The following is a 12,212-nucleotide window of genomic DNA, read 5'->3' as shown; positions in this document are numbered from 1 at the left end:
AGGCCACGGAGCCAGGCCCCCCCCGCCCCGTTTCCTCTGATGCACCCTTTCTGACGCCCTCTCCTGTCCTGTCCCTGAGCCTCCTTTCCCTTCCTCTGTCTCATACCCTTTCTGTGCCTGCAGACCTTGCTCTTTGCCCTCTACTTTGGGGTCAGAACTTGGGGGTGAAGGAAGGCGAGGCTGGAGGTGGCAGGTGATGCCAAGCTCCCCAGGGATCCCCTCCTGCCCTTCCCCTGTGATTTATAAAGGAATCTTAATTTTTATAGTGAATCTCCAGGGATCATTCCATCCTTGACCACAGAGAGAGAGGGACCTCCACCCCCCAGGGAGTTTGGGGGGCACGGGAAAGGGTCCCCAAGAGAGCTGTGGGGCGACTAGGAGTGGTTCTTGATGCTCGCCCCAAAGTCCCCATGCTGCTAGGAGGAGGTGCCTGCCAGGCGCCCCTTCTCATCTGCTTTGCCGCTAACACCCCCTCAGTCCAGTGTGTGTCTGCCCTGCGTGCGATGCACCCTGTGTACATGGGCCCTGCGATGGCCTCAATAAACTCTGCTTGGTGTGACCCTGGCTGTTTCTAAGGGGTGCTGAGATCCGGGGTGCCCAGATGCTGCCTGTGGTGGTAGACACGAAGACTCCAGGGCAAGGGCTCCTGGGAAAGAAGCACCCTTTAGTGCTTTCTGAAGTTCTGGAGGCCCGAACAGAGATTCTCTGCAAACACACTTGATGGGCCGCCGAAGACGTCCAGGCCAGAGAGGGAAGGCATTTACAGCATCCTGCGTCCTTCCCATGTGAGGGTTGAGTGGCCCAGACTCCTTGAAGACACTCCACTGAGACCTTAAAACTGTTAGTTTAGAACCCCTCTAAGAAGACCAGAAGAAAAGAGGTGACTGCTTTTCACTGTACCCAGCTCCCCAGCAGGCGTCCACATGAAAGTGGGCATCGGGGTGGGCCAGTGTTCCTCCTGCTGAGACCAAAGTGTAACAGTGGTGGCCAGAGGACATGAGGTGAATCTGAGTCAGTGTGTGACTTCAGTGAGAAGGAAGAAGTGGACAGAGGAGTGTTGAAAGTTTACTACAGGATATTTACAAGTTTGGGGCTGCGGTGTGGCTCAGGGAGAGCGTCTGCCAGGCATGCATGAGGCTTGGTTCCATCCCAAATACTGCAAAAAATAAAAAATTAAAAATGATAAGTTCTGCTTGTAAAAACCACACATCTCTACTAAAATACCCTTGGTGAGCCAACAAATAGAAAAAGAGGGTTTGTGTGACTTCAGTGAGTGACAGCACAGGTGGATCTGAGCCAGGGTGTGACTACAGTGAGTGACAGCACAAGTGGATCTGAGTCAGGGTGTGTGACTTCAGTGAGTGACAGCACAGGTGGATCTGAGTCAGTGAGTGACAGCAGAGTTGGATCTGAGGGTATGTGGCTTCAGTGACAGCACAGGTGGATCTGAGTCAGGGTGTGACTACAGTGAGTGAGAGCACAGGTGGATCTGAGTCAGTGTGTGAATTCAGTGAGTGACAGCACAGGTGGATCTGAGTCAGGGTGTGAATTCACTGCTGCTGTGAATTGCAGCTCCTTCTTGTTTGGGTGGTAGGTGGACACAACACCTTTATTTATTTTTGTATTGGAACCCAGTGCCTCAGTGGTGCTAGGTGAGCACTTTTCCACTGAGCCGGAACCCCAGCTTCTTAGTCACGGAAAGAACATCTCCCCTGTCAGGAAGCCACCGGACACCTTGCTCTCCTCAGGCAGCAGTGTCCTTTGGTGCGCACTGGAAAGCCTCACCCCGTCCTGAGCAAGCTGCACCCCTCCAGCTGAGAGAAGGGGAGTCTTGTGCGGGGCTCCTGCACCCTGCCGCCCACCTTCCCCCCTGCCTGCCTTCACGCCTCCTGGCCCCGGCTTCCCCCTCTTGGGACTGCTGTCCCTCCAGCGTCTCTCCTGAGCCTCTACTTCACTCTTCCTGACTGGCCTTGGAGCAGCTGTTGGATTTGCTCTGTGTCCTTGGCTTCCTGGACCCCTCACCTCCTTTTGTCGACCCCCCCACATCCTGTGGTTGCTGGACCCCTCACCTCCCGGTTTTGGCTGCACCCAGTCCTTGGCTGGCTAGACGTGTGAAGCACAGGGTTTGATCCTCAGCACCACATAAAAAATAAACATTTTTTCTTAAAAATTGAGTTGTAGATGGACACAATACCTTTATTTTTTTTATTTAAGTTTTATGTGGTGCTGCCCTGTGCTTCACATGTGCTTGGCGAGTGTTCTGCCACTGAGCTAAAACCCCAGCACCATTCCTGACGTTCTTGTTTAAAGCAATGCATGTGGGCCAGCAGGACATTGTGGCACACACCCTCTAGTGACTAAGGAGGCTGAGGTAGGAGGATCACAAGTTTGAGGCCAGCCTCAGCAACTTAGTGAGAGCCTAAGAAACTTATTGAGACCCTGTCTCAAAATAAAAAATAAAAAGGGCTGGGGATATAGCTCAGAGTAGTGAAATATCCCTGTATTCAATATCCAGCACCAAACAAACAAACAAACAAAAAACCCATATCTGATTAATAGAGTTCACTAAATTGAAGTATATTTGTCCAATTGAAATATTGGGCAGACATGAAAAGGTGTGCTTATTAACATTTTGTCAAGGTACAGAAAATATTTTTTATACCATTAGAGAAAGTGAATACACAGAATCATATCTAGAAGCTAGGCTGTGTTGAAACCTACTGAAAGGAAACGTGACAAATATTGAAAGTTGAAACTGAAGGAAAACCCGGACCATCCCTCTAGTTTCACTTGCTTGCAGTGATTTGTGGTGTCCACCCAGCTCTGAGGTCACTTAGCCAAGCCTCACACCCCCATGCAGTGGCCGGGTGCCCAAGCTGCTTCTCAGAAACCTAGAGTTGCTCAAAACGGTCGAAACCACTGGCCCTTCCTTTGGGTCGGGAAGGTGCGTGATGGGCCAGCTCTTCACACCTCGCCCTCTAGGGCCACGGCCTTCTGCAGAGGAGCGCTGGGGAGCGGGTGAACTGGTGGCTCAGCCCCACTGCGCCATGCCCTCGCCTCCAGCAGCCTTCCTCATGACCTGTGTCCCCCATACCTGCCGCAGCCCCATCCTTGGGGAGGCAGGTTTGAGTCCCCCACCCCTGGAGCACACTGAGCACCTCCTAAATAAAGTCTTACTCTTCCACAAACTCACCTTAGTGGTTGGCATCCTGTGTGGTGCTGGGCGACTGTCGTGATGAGGCCGAGCTGAGCCATGAAACCGTCTGGATTGCTTTTAGCAATTATGTACTGAGGTGGGAGGACCACAAGTTTGAGGTCAGCCTCTGAGACTCTGTCTCAAAATAATAAATAAAAACTACTGGGAATGTGGCTCAATGGTAGAGTACCCCTAGGTTCAATCCTCAATACTGAAGAGGAAAAAAAAAATCTGAAAATATAACCAGTAAGGTAAAACAAATATGTGTCTACAAGAAGTGGATCGTGTGATGGGTGTAACTGTGAAGTCCGCCGTTGCCTGTGTCTTCAGTGAGAGACTTTTGTCCTCATGATTGCATGGAGGCTGCTGTGCCTCCAAGCCTTATGCTCAAATTCCAGGCAGAGGGAAATGTAAGAGCAAAGGAAGGGGCAGGTTCACAGAGCTGGCTTCAGAGGGTTGGGCAAGAATGAGGCTGGTGCCTTCCTGAGACCTTCACCTGAAGGACAGGACGAAATGCATCTTCTGGCTCCAGCCCATGGTGTGAGGGCTGCCTGCAGGGTGTTCACCCTCTGCCCCCTGAGCACTTCACATGCCAATGGAGGAGGGAGGGAAGAAGAAGGTCCTGGGACCACCCACTCACCACTGACATTAGAAGACCTCCACCCAGCTTCTGATCCACCAAAGCTGAGCTACAGGTCCCACGTCTTCAGGAAGCCGGGCAAAGACCTTCCGCCCACCAAGCAGGTGATGGGGAAGTAAACAGCACCTTCAAAGAGAGGATGTTAGGGAATGTTGCCGCAGTGTTTAGCAAAGTGCACTGTAGCCCTGAAATTGCAGTCATGATCTGGTCACATTTGGTTTTCAGGTGCAGATGTGGATTTCGCGTGGACATGTGAGATGCGAGGTGAGGGTAGGCCAGGGGTTGACATGCTGCTCCGGAACCCGAGTGATGTTTTATGTACGGTATAAAACCCAACATTCAGCGCCCACAGCCTGCTCACATCCTGGTTGTTATCCTGCAGCACCTCAGGCCACGAACCTGGTCTCGGAGTCCAAAATTGGCCTGTACTGACTCCAGTGCGCCCTCATATCTGTGAACGTAGAGGTCTCACATGAATTGCCTGGCAGAATGGAAGAGGAAATAATGCATCTCAAGATAGTTGCATTGTTGTTTGAGCTAAAGACAGCATGATGAATTTGCTTTTGCTCCTCCTTTTCCTTCTTTTTTTTTTTTTTGTACTGGGGATTGATCCCAGGGGTGCTTTACCATTGGGCTACATCCCCAGCACCACCCCCTCTTTATACTAATTTTGAGATAAGGTCTCCATAAGTTACCCAGGCTGTCCTAGAATTTGTGATCCTCCTGCCTCAGCCTCCTGAGTCGCTGGAATTACAGGCGTGCACCCCTGTGCCCTGCCACTTTGCTTTTTCTTATATCCTTTGTGCACATTTGGAGCAAGTGGGAGAGGTGGATCCCATGTCTACCTGGTGTGTTTTCCCGTGCCACCTCTGCAGAACCCATCTCTGTGGAATCTCAAGCATCCATCCAGACAGAATCTGCTACCTGGACTCTGTGGCCTATAGTCCAGGCCTTCAGGAGTCTGGAGGCTTTATATGGAGTGGGCCTGACTGTCCCTCAGGGTATCTGGCAGCCTTGTGCTTGGTGGGTCAGCTGAAGGACATGGAAGGAACTCTGAAGAAGCCCCAGGTTCACAGGCTCTGTCCTTCCACTCCCATCTCAGGACTGGATCGCTTAGCTCACACTGGGAGGGTCCCAATTCAGGTATCCATCCATTCAGAGTAGCAGAGAAGAAAAAGGTCACATGGCTCCTTCCTCAGGACGGCACATCCCCCAGGAAGGGGTGGCAAGAGTGGCACAGGCAGAGATCCCCAGGAGGTGACCTCCCACCCTCCACCAGAGATGGCAGGCACATTTTTATGCTGAACCCATCTGTCAGTAGAGTTCCTTGATGGCAGGGGCCAGGTCCAATTTGTCCAGCTCCTTTCACTCTGAACACTTTGGGATTAGGGATTAGGAACCTGCAGTGTTATTATTTAGCTGCCTCTTGTGCCGATTAGCATTCTATGATCACAACCATAGAGACTGATTCTGAGTAATTTAATCAAAAGGAAATTTATTGGGAAGTCGTTAGGATTCCCAGAGTTAAAAGAAGGCAGAACAGGACGACTAAAGAGGAGATGTGATGCCCTATAGGCGGGTATCTAACTCTGCGGTGCACAGACGCACCTATCTACCCCTGCTTCAGGCCAGGGATGGGAGGTGGAGCTCCACTTCCTGACTGGGTTGAAGTCTCCACCTGAAGCCGGCAGAATCTGGAGACCACGGGCCTATGAGATGCACTGTCTGATGTTAGTGTCTGCAGAGGAGTGGCTCCATTCTTCCATGGAATCCTGGATTAGTCACTCCCAAATTTCCCCCTCCTCCAGGATCTGAGTGTGGCAGGTGTCTCTCCTGTGACTGAGTCCCTTCCTCCTGAGGCTGCCTGAGTGGGAAGTGGGTTACAGAGCTGCTCATGGGGAGCAGTTTGTGGGTGACCAGTGGCTGGTGCCCTGGACCTGCATGCTGCATCTACCTGAGAAGGGCCAAGAAGGTTAGAAGGGGTTAAGTAAATGCACTCTCCCTTCGTGACTCCTGTCGTCCCCTGCACAAGGCCAGGTTATAAAGATGGCAAGACATCCAATAGGAGCGTCCAGGCACCAGGGGATTGTGCCCAGAGCCATGACACAGCATTGGCATGAGCACACAGACCCAATTTGTGTGGACACCCACTGACAGCATTACCCACCTGGACTGAGGTCAGCAGGACTGCCTGGGTTGCTCCAGTGAGTACACATTACTTTGTGATTAAGAATATGCAGGGGCTGGGGTTGTGGCTCAATGGTAGAGGGCTTGCCTTGCACGTGAGAGAACCTGGGTTCGATCCTCAGCACCACATAAAAATAAACAAAATATATTGTGTCCGTATATAACTAAAAAAATATTTTAAAAAAAGAATATGCAGAAAGAGATTAAACATTGCTTCTAACAGTCCCCTTTGCTCCTCCTTCTGGTCACTTGCAGGAGAGGAGAGTGCATGAGAAAGCAGGGGTGAAAGGCAAGGGAGAGGGTGGACTCCCTGCTCCAGATATCTCCTCTTCCTTCCTGACATACCTGAGGGGAAACTAGAGCCAAGGCGCTTCTGTTCTAGCACTCTTGGCCTCTGCCAGAGGGCACTGGGCTCCCTGAGGAAGCAGATCTGCAGGAATGGACAGCTGCCAGCTGGTGAATGGATTATCTTAGGCTTGCAGGAAAAGATGTTTTATAAATCAATGGTAGCAGAGAAGAACAGGAAGTGTGGGAACATTGTGGATGGTTTTGGAGGATAAGCGTTTAAGAATGTGTTTGTGTGTGCACTTGTGCATGTATGTGTGCATGCCTGTACGAGGAGGGTGTATTGAACTCGGGCAGCTGGAGGATGGAAACAAGCATTTCTTCATGCAAACAAATCATAGCAAAGGGAGGGGGGGGAGAATCTCCTTCTTGGCTCTTGCGTGCAGAGGATGGATTTGAACACCCAACACTGTTAGTCCCGCATCCCCGACTGGCTCAATTGTTTGCTCTCCCCTGCCTCGTGACTGTTTGTATGACCAGGCACTGTTTCTTTGGAGTGTTTACCACAAAAAATTTTATTTAAGTATAAAGTATACAATGACATTGTAATAAGTATGTAAACCTTTATAGTGTCTAGCTTGATTTCTTTATTCACGTCTGCCTCGTGTCTCTCTTTCCACAGAGAATATCTGTAACATCCTCACGTTCCTATTGCTCAGGCAATAACCATGTGCCCCACCCTATTAGAGGTAGTGAAATCCCTTGTGTCTGACATCCCGGCAGTCAAGCTATCTCTTTTGCTAGACTGTAAGCTCTGTGGGAGTAGGGTGGGTCTCCTCTGACAACGACCTGTCCAGCACACAGGGTGTGCTGCTGGACGGTTAGTTTGAGATGTGATACATGGTTGTTGTCTGCTCCAGTTGCTGTCCTCAGCCTGAGCCTGGGCATCTCTGGGGCCAGCTTCCTCACTTGTTGCATGCTGGCCCTCTTGGGATCACCCAAGCCAGCAGGACTTGAGGTGTGATCAGCACAGCCCCTCAAACAGATCATAAGTGAAGGGACGTTGTATGGAAATATAGAGGGGCTCTGACATAACTGACGCTACAGGTCATATATGCACATGTGCCCACCACACCCCGTTCAGGGCTCATTCCAATAAAGCCACTCCTAGCTGCAAGTAGCCGACAGTCCCCGGCGATGGCTTAAACATGTTTTTCTTGCACTTGGTGCTCTGCAGGTAGGCAGCTGGAGACACTGGTTTAGCAGCTACACAATGTCCCTCCACGGCCAGTGACTGCCATAGTCAGGTCCTGACCTGGAAGCTCACCCCAACCTTTCACTATCAGGACCATGTTGTGCCACTCCCTGACAAATCCCTGGGCTGTGACTGTCTCAGAGTGGCCACTACCCTCTTGGATCAGACAGAGCCTGTTTCCTTGAGGTCACGGGGCCTTTGACTACCATCGAAAAAAAGTGAGGATTCACTAGTAAGACAACAGACAGCATTTGCCCTGCAAAGGTAGTAGTGGCACACCCAGGTGGTACTGCTTTCGTGTGACCATTACCAAGGAGCACCTGGCATGTGACACACCATCTGTTCATGCAGGCAGGTGGTCAAAAGTCACAGCCAAGTGCAGAGGCACACGTGTATAATTCCAGCAATTTGGGACATGGGAGGCAGTGGCAGGAGGATCAGAAGTTTGAGGCCAGCCCAGCAACTTAGTGAGGCCCTGTCTCACAATAAAAAATAAAAAGCAGGGCTGGGGTTGTGGCTCAGTGGTGGAGTGCTTGCCTAGCATGTGTGAGGCACTGGGTTTGATTCTCAGCACCACATATGAATAAATAAATGAAGGTCCATCAATAACTGATAAAAATTTTAAAAATAATAAATAAAAGGGATGTAGCTCAGTGGTAAAGTGCCCCTGGGTTCAATTTCCAGTATAAAAAAAAGGTACCTTTCCACCGAGAAAGCCAATGGTGAAGGCAGAACATGGATGGATCACCAGCCTGCCAAGACCAAGGAACAAGAGGGTGGAATGGGGCTTTAAGGACAGGGTAGGCCACTGGACGGAGTGTAGATTTTATCCTAAGCATGATGAAACACAACCTGATAGATGATAGTAACAGATCATTTGGTGTGGAAAACAGCTAGTACAAGACATCAAAGGTGAAGCTGGGACACAGGAGGGAAGCATGCAGGAGGAATGAAGAGCTTGAGAGGTGGATGGGCCCCACAAGGCTGGCTCAGGAGCTGCTGTGTGCTCTCCTAGGAGCTGGCAGGGCCCTAATAAGCCCCTTATCCTCACCTGGAATGTGCACCACCTGACTCCAGCAGGCTTCTAATAAAAATTAGGCACCAGCTTCTGCTTCTCTAAGAACATTCCTTCAGGAGAAAACTTGTCTCTCTCAGGCATTTTGCATCTTGAGGTCTTCTGGTCACTGTGCCCTCAAGCCCTGCCCACCTGTTCCTGCCACCTAAAAGCACTTACTGATCCTGTGAATGGAGGTATCCATGTTTGGGGCTGATGTTTACATGCATGTATTGACATGTGCAGATCACTGGGGGTGGAGAAGCTTCTGGAACAAGGACACCTGGATTCAAATCCCAGCCCAACCTCTTTCTGGCTGAGTGATCTTGCACCAGTCCCTGACTTTCCTGTGCCTCAGTTTCTTTATTAGTAACAGGGGAATATCACCAGAGTTACCACAAGGAGTAGCTGAATTACCATACCTGCAAGTCTTAGTTGGTGTTATTACATTATCAGGCATAAACTCCTCCACATGCCCTCATGGTGATAAACCACCACGTGCCAAGGGCATGGAGGGGGCCCTAGGTTGGCCCTGGGGGTCTTCCCTGTGCACCTGGTCAGTGTCCTCTGGGCTGGAGTTCTGGGCATTGGCAGCAGACTGGGTAAGGAGTACATCTGGGCTTGCAGCAGATTTGCAGGGAAGGGTCCTGACCCCGGGCCATCTGACTAGGGCCAAACTTCATGGCTGCATCAAACTGGGCCTTGAGCAGCTGAAGCTGCTTCATTGCCCGCAGCACCTCTGGGGTGACTTCAGTAGTACCCTCCAGAAGGTTGTAGTTCTCACCAGGGTCCTTAGACAGGTCATAGAGCAGTGGGGGCTCGTGAGCAGTCAGCGGGCTGGTGGCATGGCAGGCAGGGTCCACAGTGGTGTCACTATGGGCAGAACCTGGGGAGGTGGTCAGCTCTATGCACAGGGCAAGAGCAAGAGGAGAGGCCAGGGCTCTAGGACACTGGGTCAACAGGGCCAGGAGAGGGAGCCAGGAAGATGGAGTTACCTTGGGTGTAGAAGTGAGCTTTGTATTTCCCACTTCGAACAGCAAAGACCCCACGGATCTCGTCTGGGTAGGCAGGATAGAAGAAGTGAGACTTCCGAGGGCTCTGGGGGCACAATCAGGGTTGCCAGGTAGGAGGGTCCCTAAGAGCTGTCAGCCCCTGTGGTAGGCCCTGGCTGTACAGTCCCTTCTGGCCCACCTAGGAACCTGAAAGGTGGTACTACTCGGATGCCACTCATCAAGAGACCTGGGACAGACTCTAAGGGAGAACAAACCCATGGGACCAAGGGCTCACTAACCCTACCTTGCCTGTGCCCAGCAGCACAGGGCTGAGGTCAAAGCCATCCAAAGTGACGTTGGGCAGTGAGGTCCCACTCAGGGCTGCCAGGGTGGGCATCAGGTCCAGAGAGCTGGCCAGCTCATGGGTCACACCTGGGGCAGAGGGCTATTCAGTTATTCAGTTAGCCATCAAGGTTGGGGAAATGAGGCCAAGGAGAGGGCCTGAGGACTGACCAGGAGCGATGTGGCCCGGCCAGAAGGCCAAAGCAGGCTCTCGGACACCACCCTCGAAGGTTGTCCCCTTTCCACATCTCAGGAGACCAGAACAGCCACCACGGGACATGCGCATCGTCTCAGGTCTGGGACACACAAGGTTATCAGCAACAAGCAGTCCATGGCTTTTGACCCACTTCTGGTGACCACCAGCCCCACACTTTTCATTTATACATCCTGCCCCAAACTGGCCACTACATTCCTGTCCCCACCCTGGCCTACCAAGATCAGCATCCCTATGCATCTGTGGCACCCAGCCTAAAACCCGGGAGTTACTGTAACATGGCCACCATCTCCTGACACCCCTTTATCCCATGATGTCTTCAGCCAGCAAGGTGGAAGGATCCTCAGGACCCTGGTGTATGACTGAGCAACGAATGTTCCCTGCCCTGACTGGCATACCCATTGTCTGCAGTAAAGATGACCAGCGTCTCTCCGAGCAGCCCAAGGTCCCCCACGGCTGTCATTATGGCCCCCACAGCGGCATCCAGCTCCATCAGGGAGTCCCCAAATGGCCCGCGACCCGAGCGCCCTGTAAAGCTCTTCCCACTGAACTGAGGATAGTGGGTGTGCTGGGGGTGAAGACTGGAGTCAGCATTTGATAGGGGTCACTGTCAGCTGGGAGGGGAGGGCCACGGTCACTCACATGGGAGGCATAGTAGAGGAAGAATGGACGATCTTGGCGCTGGGCGTCGGACATGAGGTCTCGGGCAAAAGCCACATAGCGGGCTTCTAATCCAGGCAGCCAGGGGGGCTGTGCTTCCACAGACAGATTGGCCAGCAGTGGGATAGGAACTATGCCCTGGTTACAGCCGCCGTGACATGGGGTGGCTGGTGGGAAGCAGGTCATGTTCTGGCAGGGGCCCTGGGGACATATCTCCAGTCAGGGGTCTGGGATGTGGGGTGGGACTGGGAGAAGGTCAAGTGTTTGAGGATGAGGGCCCCGGGGTTTGTACCTGGTCATGGGAGTACGGGATGCCCAGGAATCGATGGAAGCCCTGATTAGTAGGCAGGAAGGCCCCTTGTGGTCCCACCCCAAGGTGCCACTTGCCGGCCATCCCTGTAAGGTAGCCACTGGAGGCCAGGACCTCAGCCAGGGTCACCTCTTCCAGGGGCAGGCCTCCCCGGGAGCTGGGTTCCAGGACTCCAGGGTACATGCCCATCCGGACGGGATGCCGGCCAGTGAGGAGGGCAGCCCTGTAGGACAGGTCACAGAGTCCATGCATCCAATAGAGATGAACAGAGGTGGGAGCAGAGAAAGAGAAGGGAAAAACATGGATTTCCCCTCTGCAATCCAAGTGAATCCAGGAGAGCAGGGTGGGGTGGGGGCCCTCACTCACCTAGAGGGTGTGCACAAAGACACAGGCACGTAGAAGTCTGTGAACCGCAGCCCCCCTGCAGCCAGCTGATCCAGGTTGGGGGTGGTGGAACTGGGGTGCCCATAGGCGCCCAGGTCCCCATAGCCCAGATCATCAGCAAAGATGAGCACAATGTTAGGTTGGCTGTCGGCGGCCAGGCCTGCGGCCAAGGCCACGCAGAGGGTCCACACCGTTTCCATAGCACAGGTGCCGCTAGGCCTGTGTTCAGAGAGCCTTGGGGAGCAAGGCACACTGGTCCCTGCGGGTTCTTCTCAGGGACCCCAGGCCCAGAACTGCCGCCACCCTCAGGGACCCCAACCCACTTCCCGACTGCAGCGAACCTGACAGAACCCAGGAGACCCGGCCTGCTGGGCCAACCCACAGCGACCCTCGGGGGCAGGACCCCTTCGCACTGACGCTCGGGTACCAGGCCCTGTTCGCCCAGAAGCCCCGGCCCAGGCTCGAGTCGCGGCAGGAGTCACATGACGCTGCGGACCGCGGCCTCAGACGCTGCCAGGCGAAGGCGGTTCCGAGCCCAGGAAGGGAGGGGCGGAGCCTTCGCGGGCGCTTCCGCCTCAGGCCCCCAGGTGGTCCCGTGACCCTCGGCCACGCGAGACCGGCCGGTGGGCGGAGCCGGGTGCTGGTGGGCGGAGCCTGGAGGTGGGTGGGACGAAGACCAGCTTCCCGGTGCGG

General features: G+C 53.1%; 1 protein-coding gene across 6 annotated transcripts; it reads right to left on the bottom strand.

The window, feature by feature from the left end:
* Positions 1–5,345: 5,345 nt before the first annotated feature.
* On the bottom strand, positions 5,346–12,125 carry Arsa (arylsulfatase A). Of its 6 annotated transcripts, XR_007347616.1 has the most exons (10): positions 11,861–12,114; positions 11,502–11,753; positions 11,118–11,358; positions 10,808–11,026; positions 10,564–10,733; positions 10,123–10,247; positions 9,914–10,041; positions 9,613–9,715; positions 6,000–6,140; positions 5,346–5,786 (listed from the first exon to the last, which is right to left on the bottom strand). XR_007347616.1 is itself a non-coding variant. In XM_048803153.1 (9 exons), exons 2-9 carry the CDS (start codon positions 11,717–11,719, stop codon positions 9,175–9,177), a joined length of 1,404 nt encoding a protein of 467 aa, XP_048659110.1. In that variant the 5' UTR covers positions 11,720–11,753; positions 11,861–12,125; the 3' UTR covers positions 8,961–9,174. The 6 variants fall into 6 exon arrangements, 5 of the variants coding, with proteins under 5 accessions (XP_048659110.1, XP_048659108.1, XP_015362416.1 ...); XM_048803153.1 differs by lacking the exons at positions 5,346–5,786; positions 6,000–6,140 and adding an exon at positions 8,961–9,521 and having other exon boundaries at positions 11,265–11,358; positions 11,861–12,125; XM_048803151.1 differs by lacking the exons at positions 5,346–5,786; positions 6,000–6,140 and adding an exon at positions 8,961–9,521.
* Between the last annotated feature and the right edge of the window lie 87 nt (positions 12,126–12,212).

The sequence above is a fragment of the Marmota marmota genome, unplaced genomic scaffold (genome assembly GCF_001458135.2).
Source record: "Marmota marmota marmota unplaced genomic scaffold, marMar, whole genome shotgun sequence".
NCBI lineage: Eukaryota > Metazoa > Chordata > Mammalia > Rodentia > Sciuridae > Marmota > Marmota marmota.
Note: the sequence above shows the minus strand (reverse complement) of the source record. Positions and strands in the feature narration are given on the sequence as shown.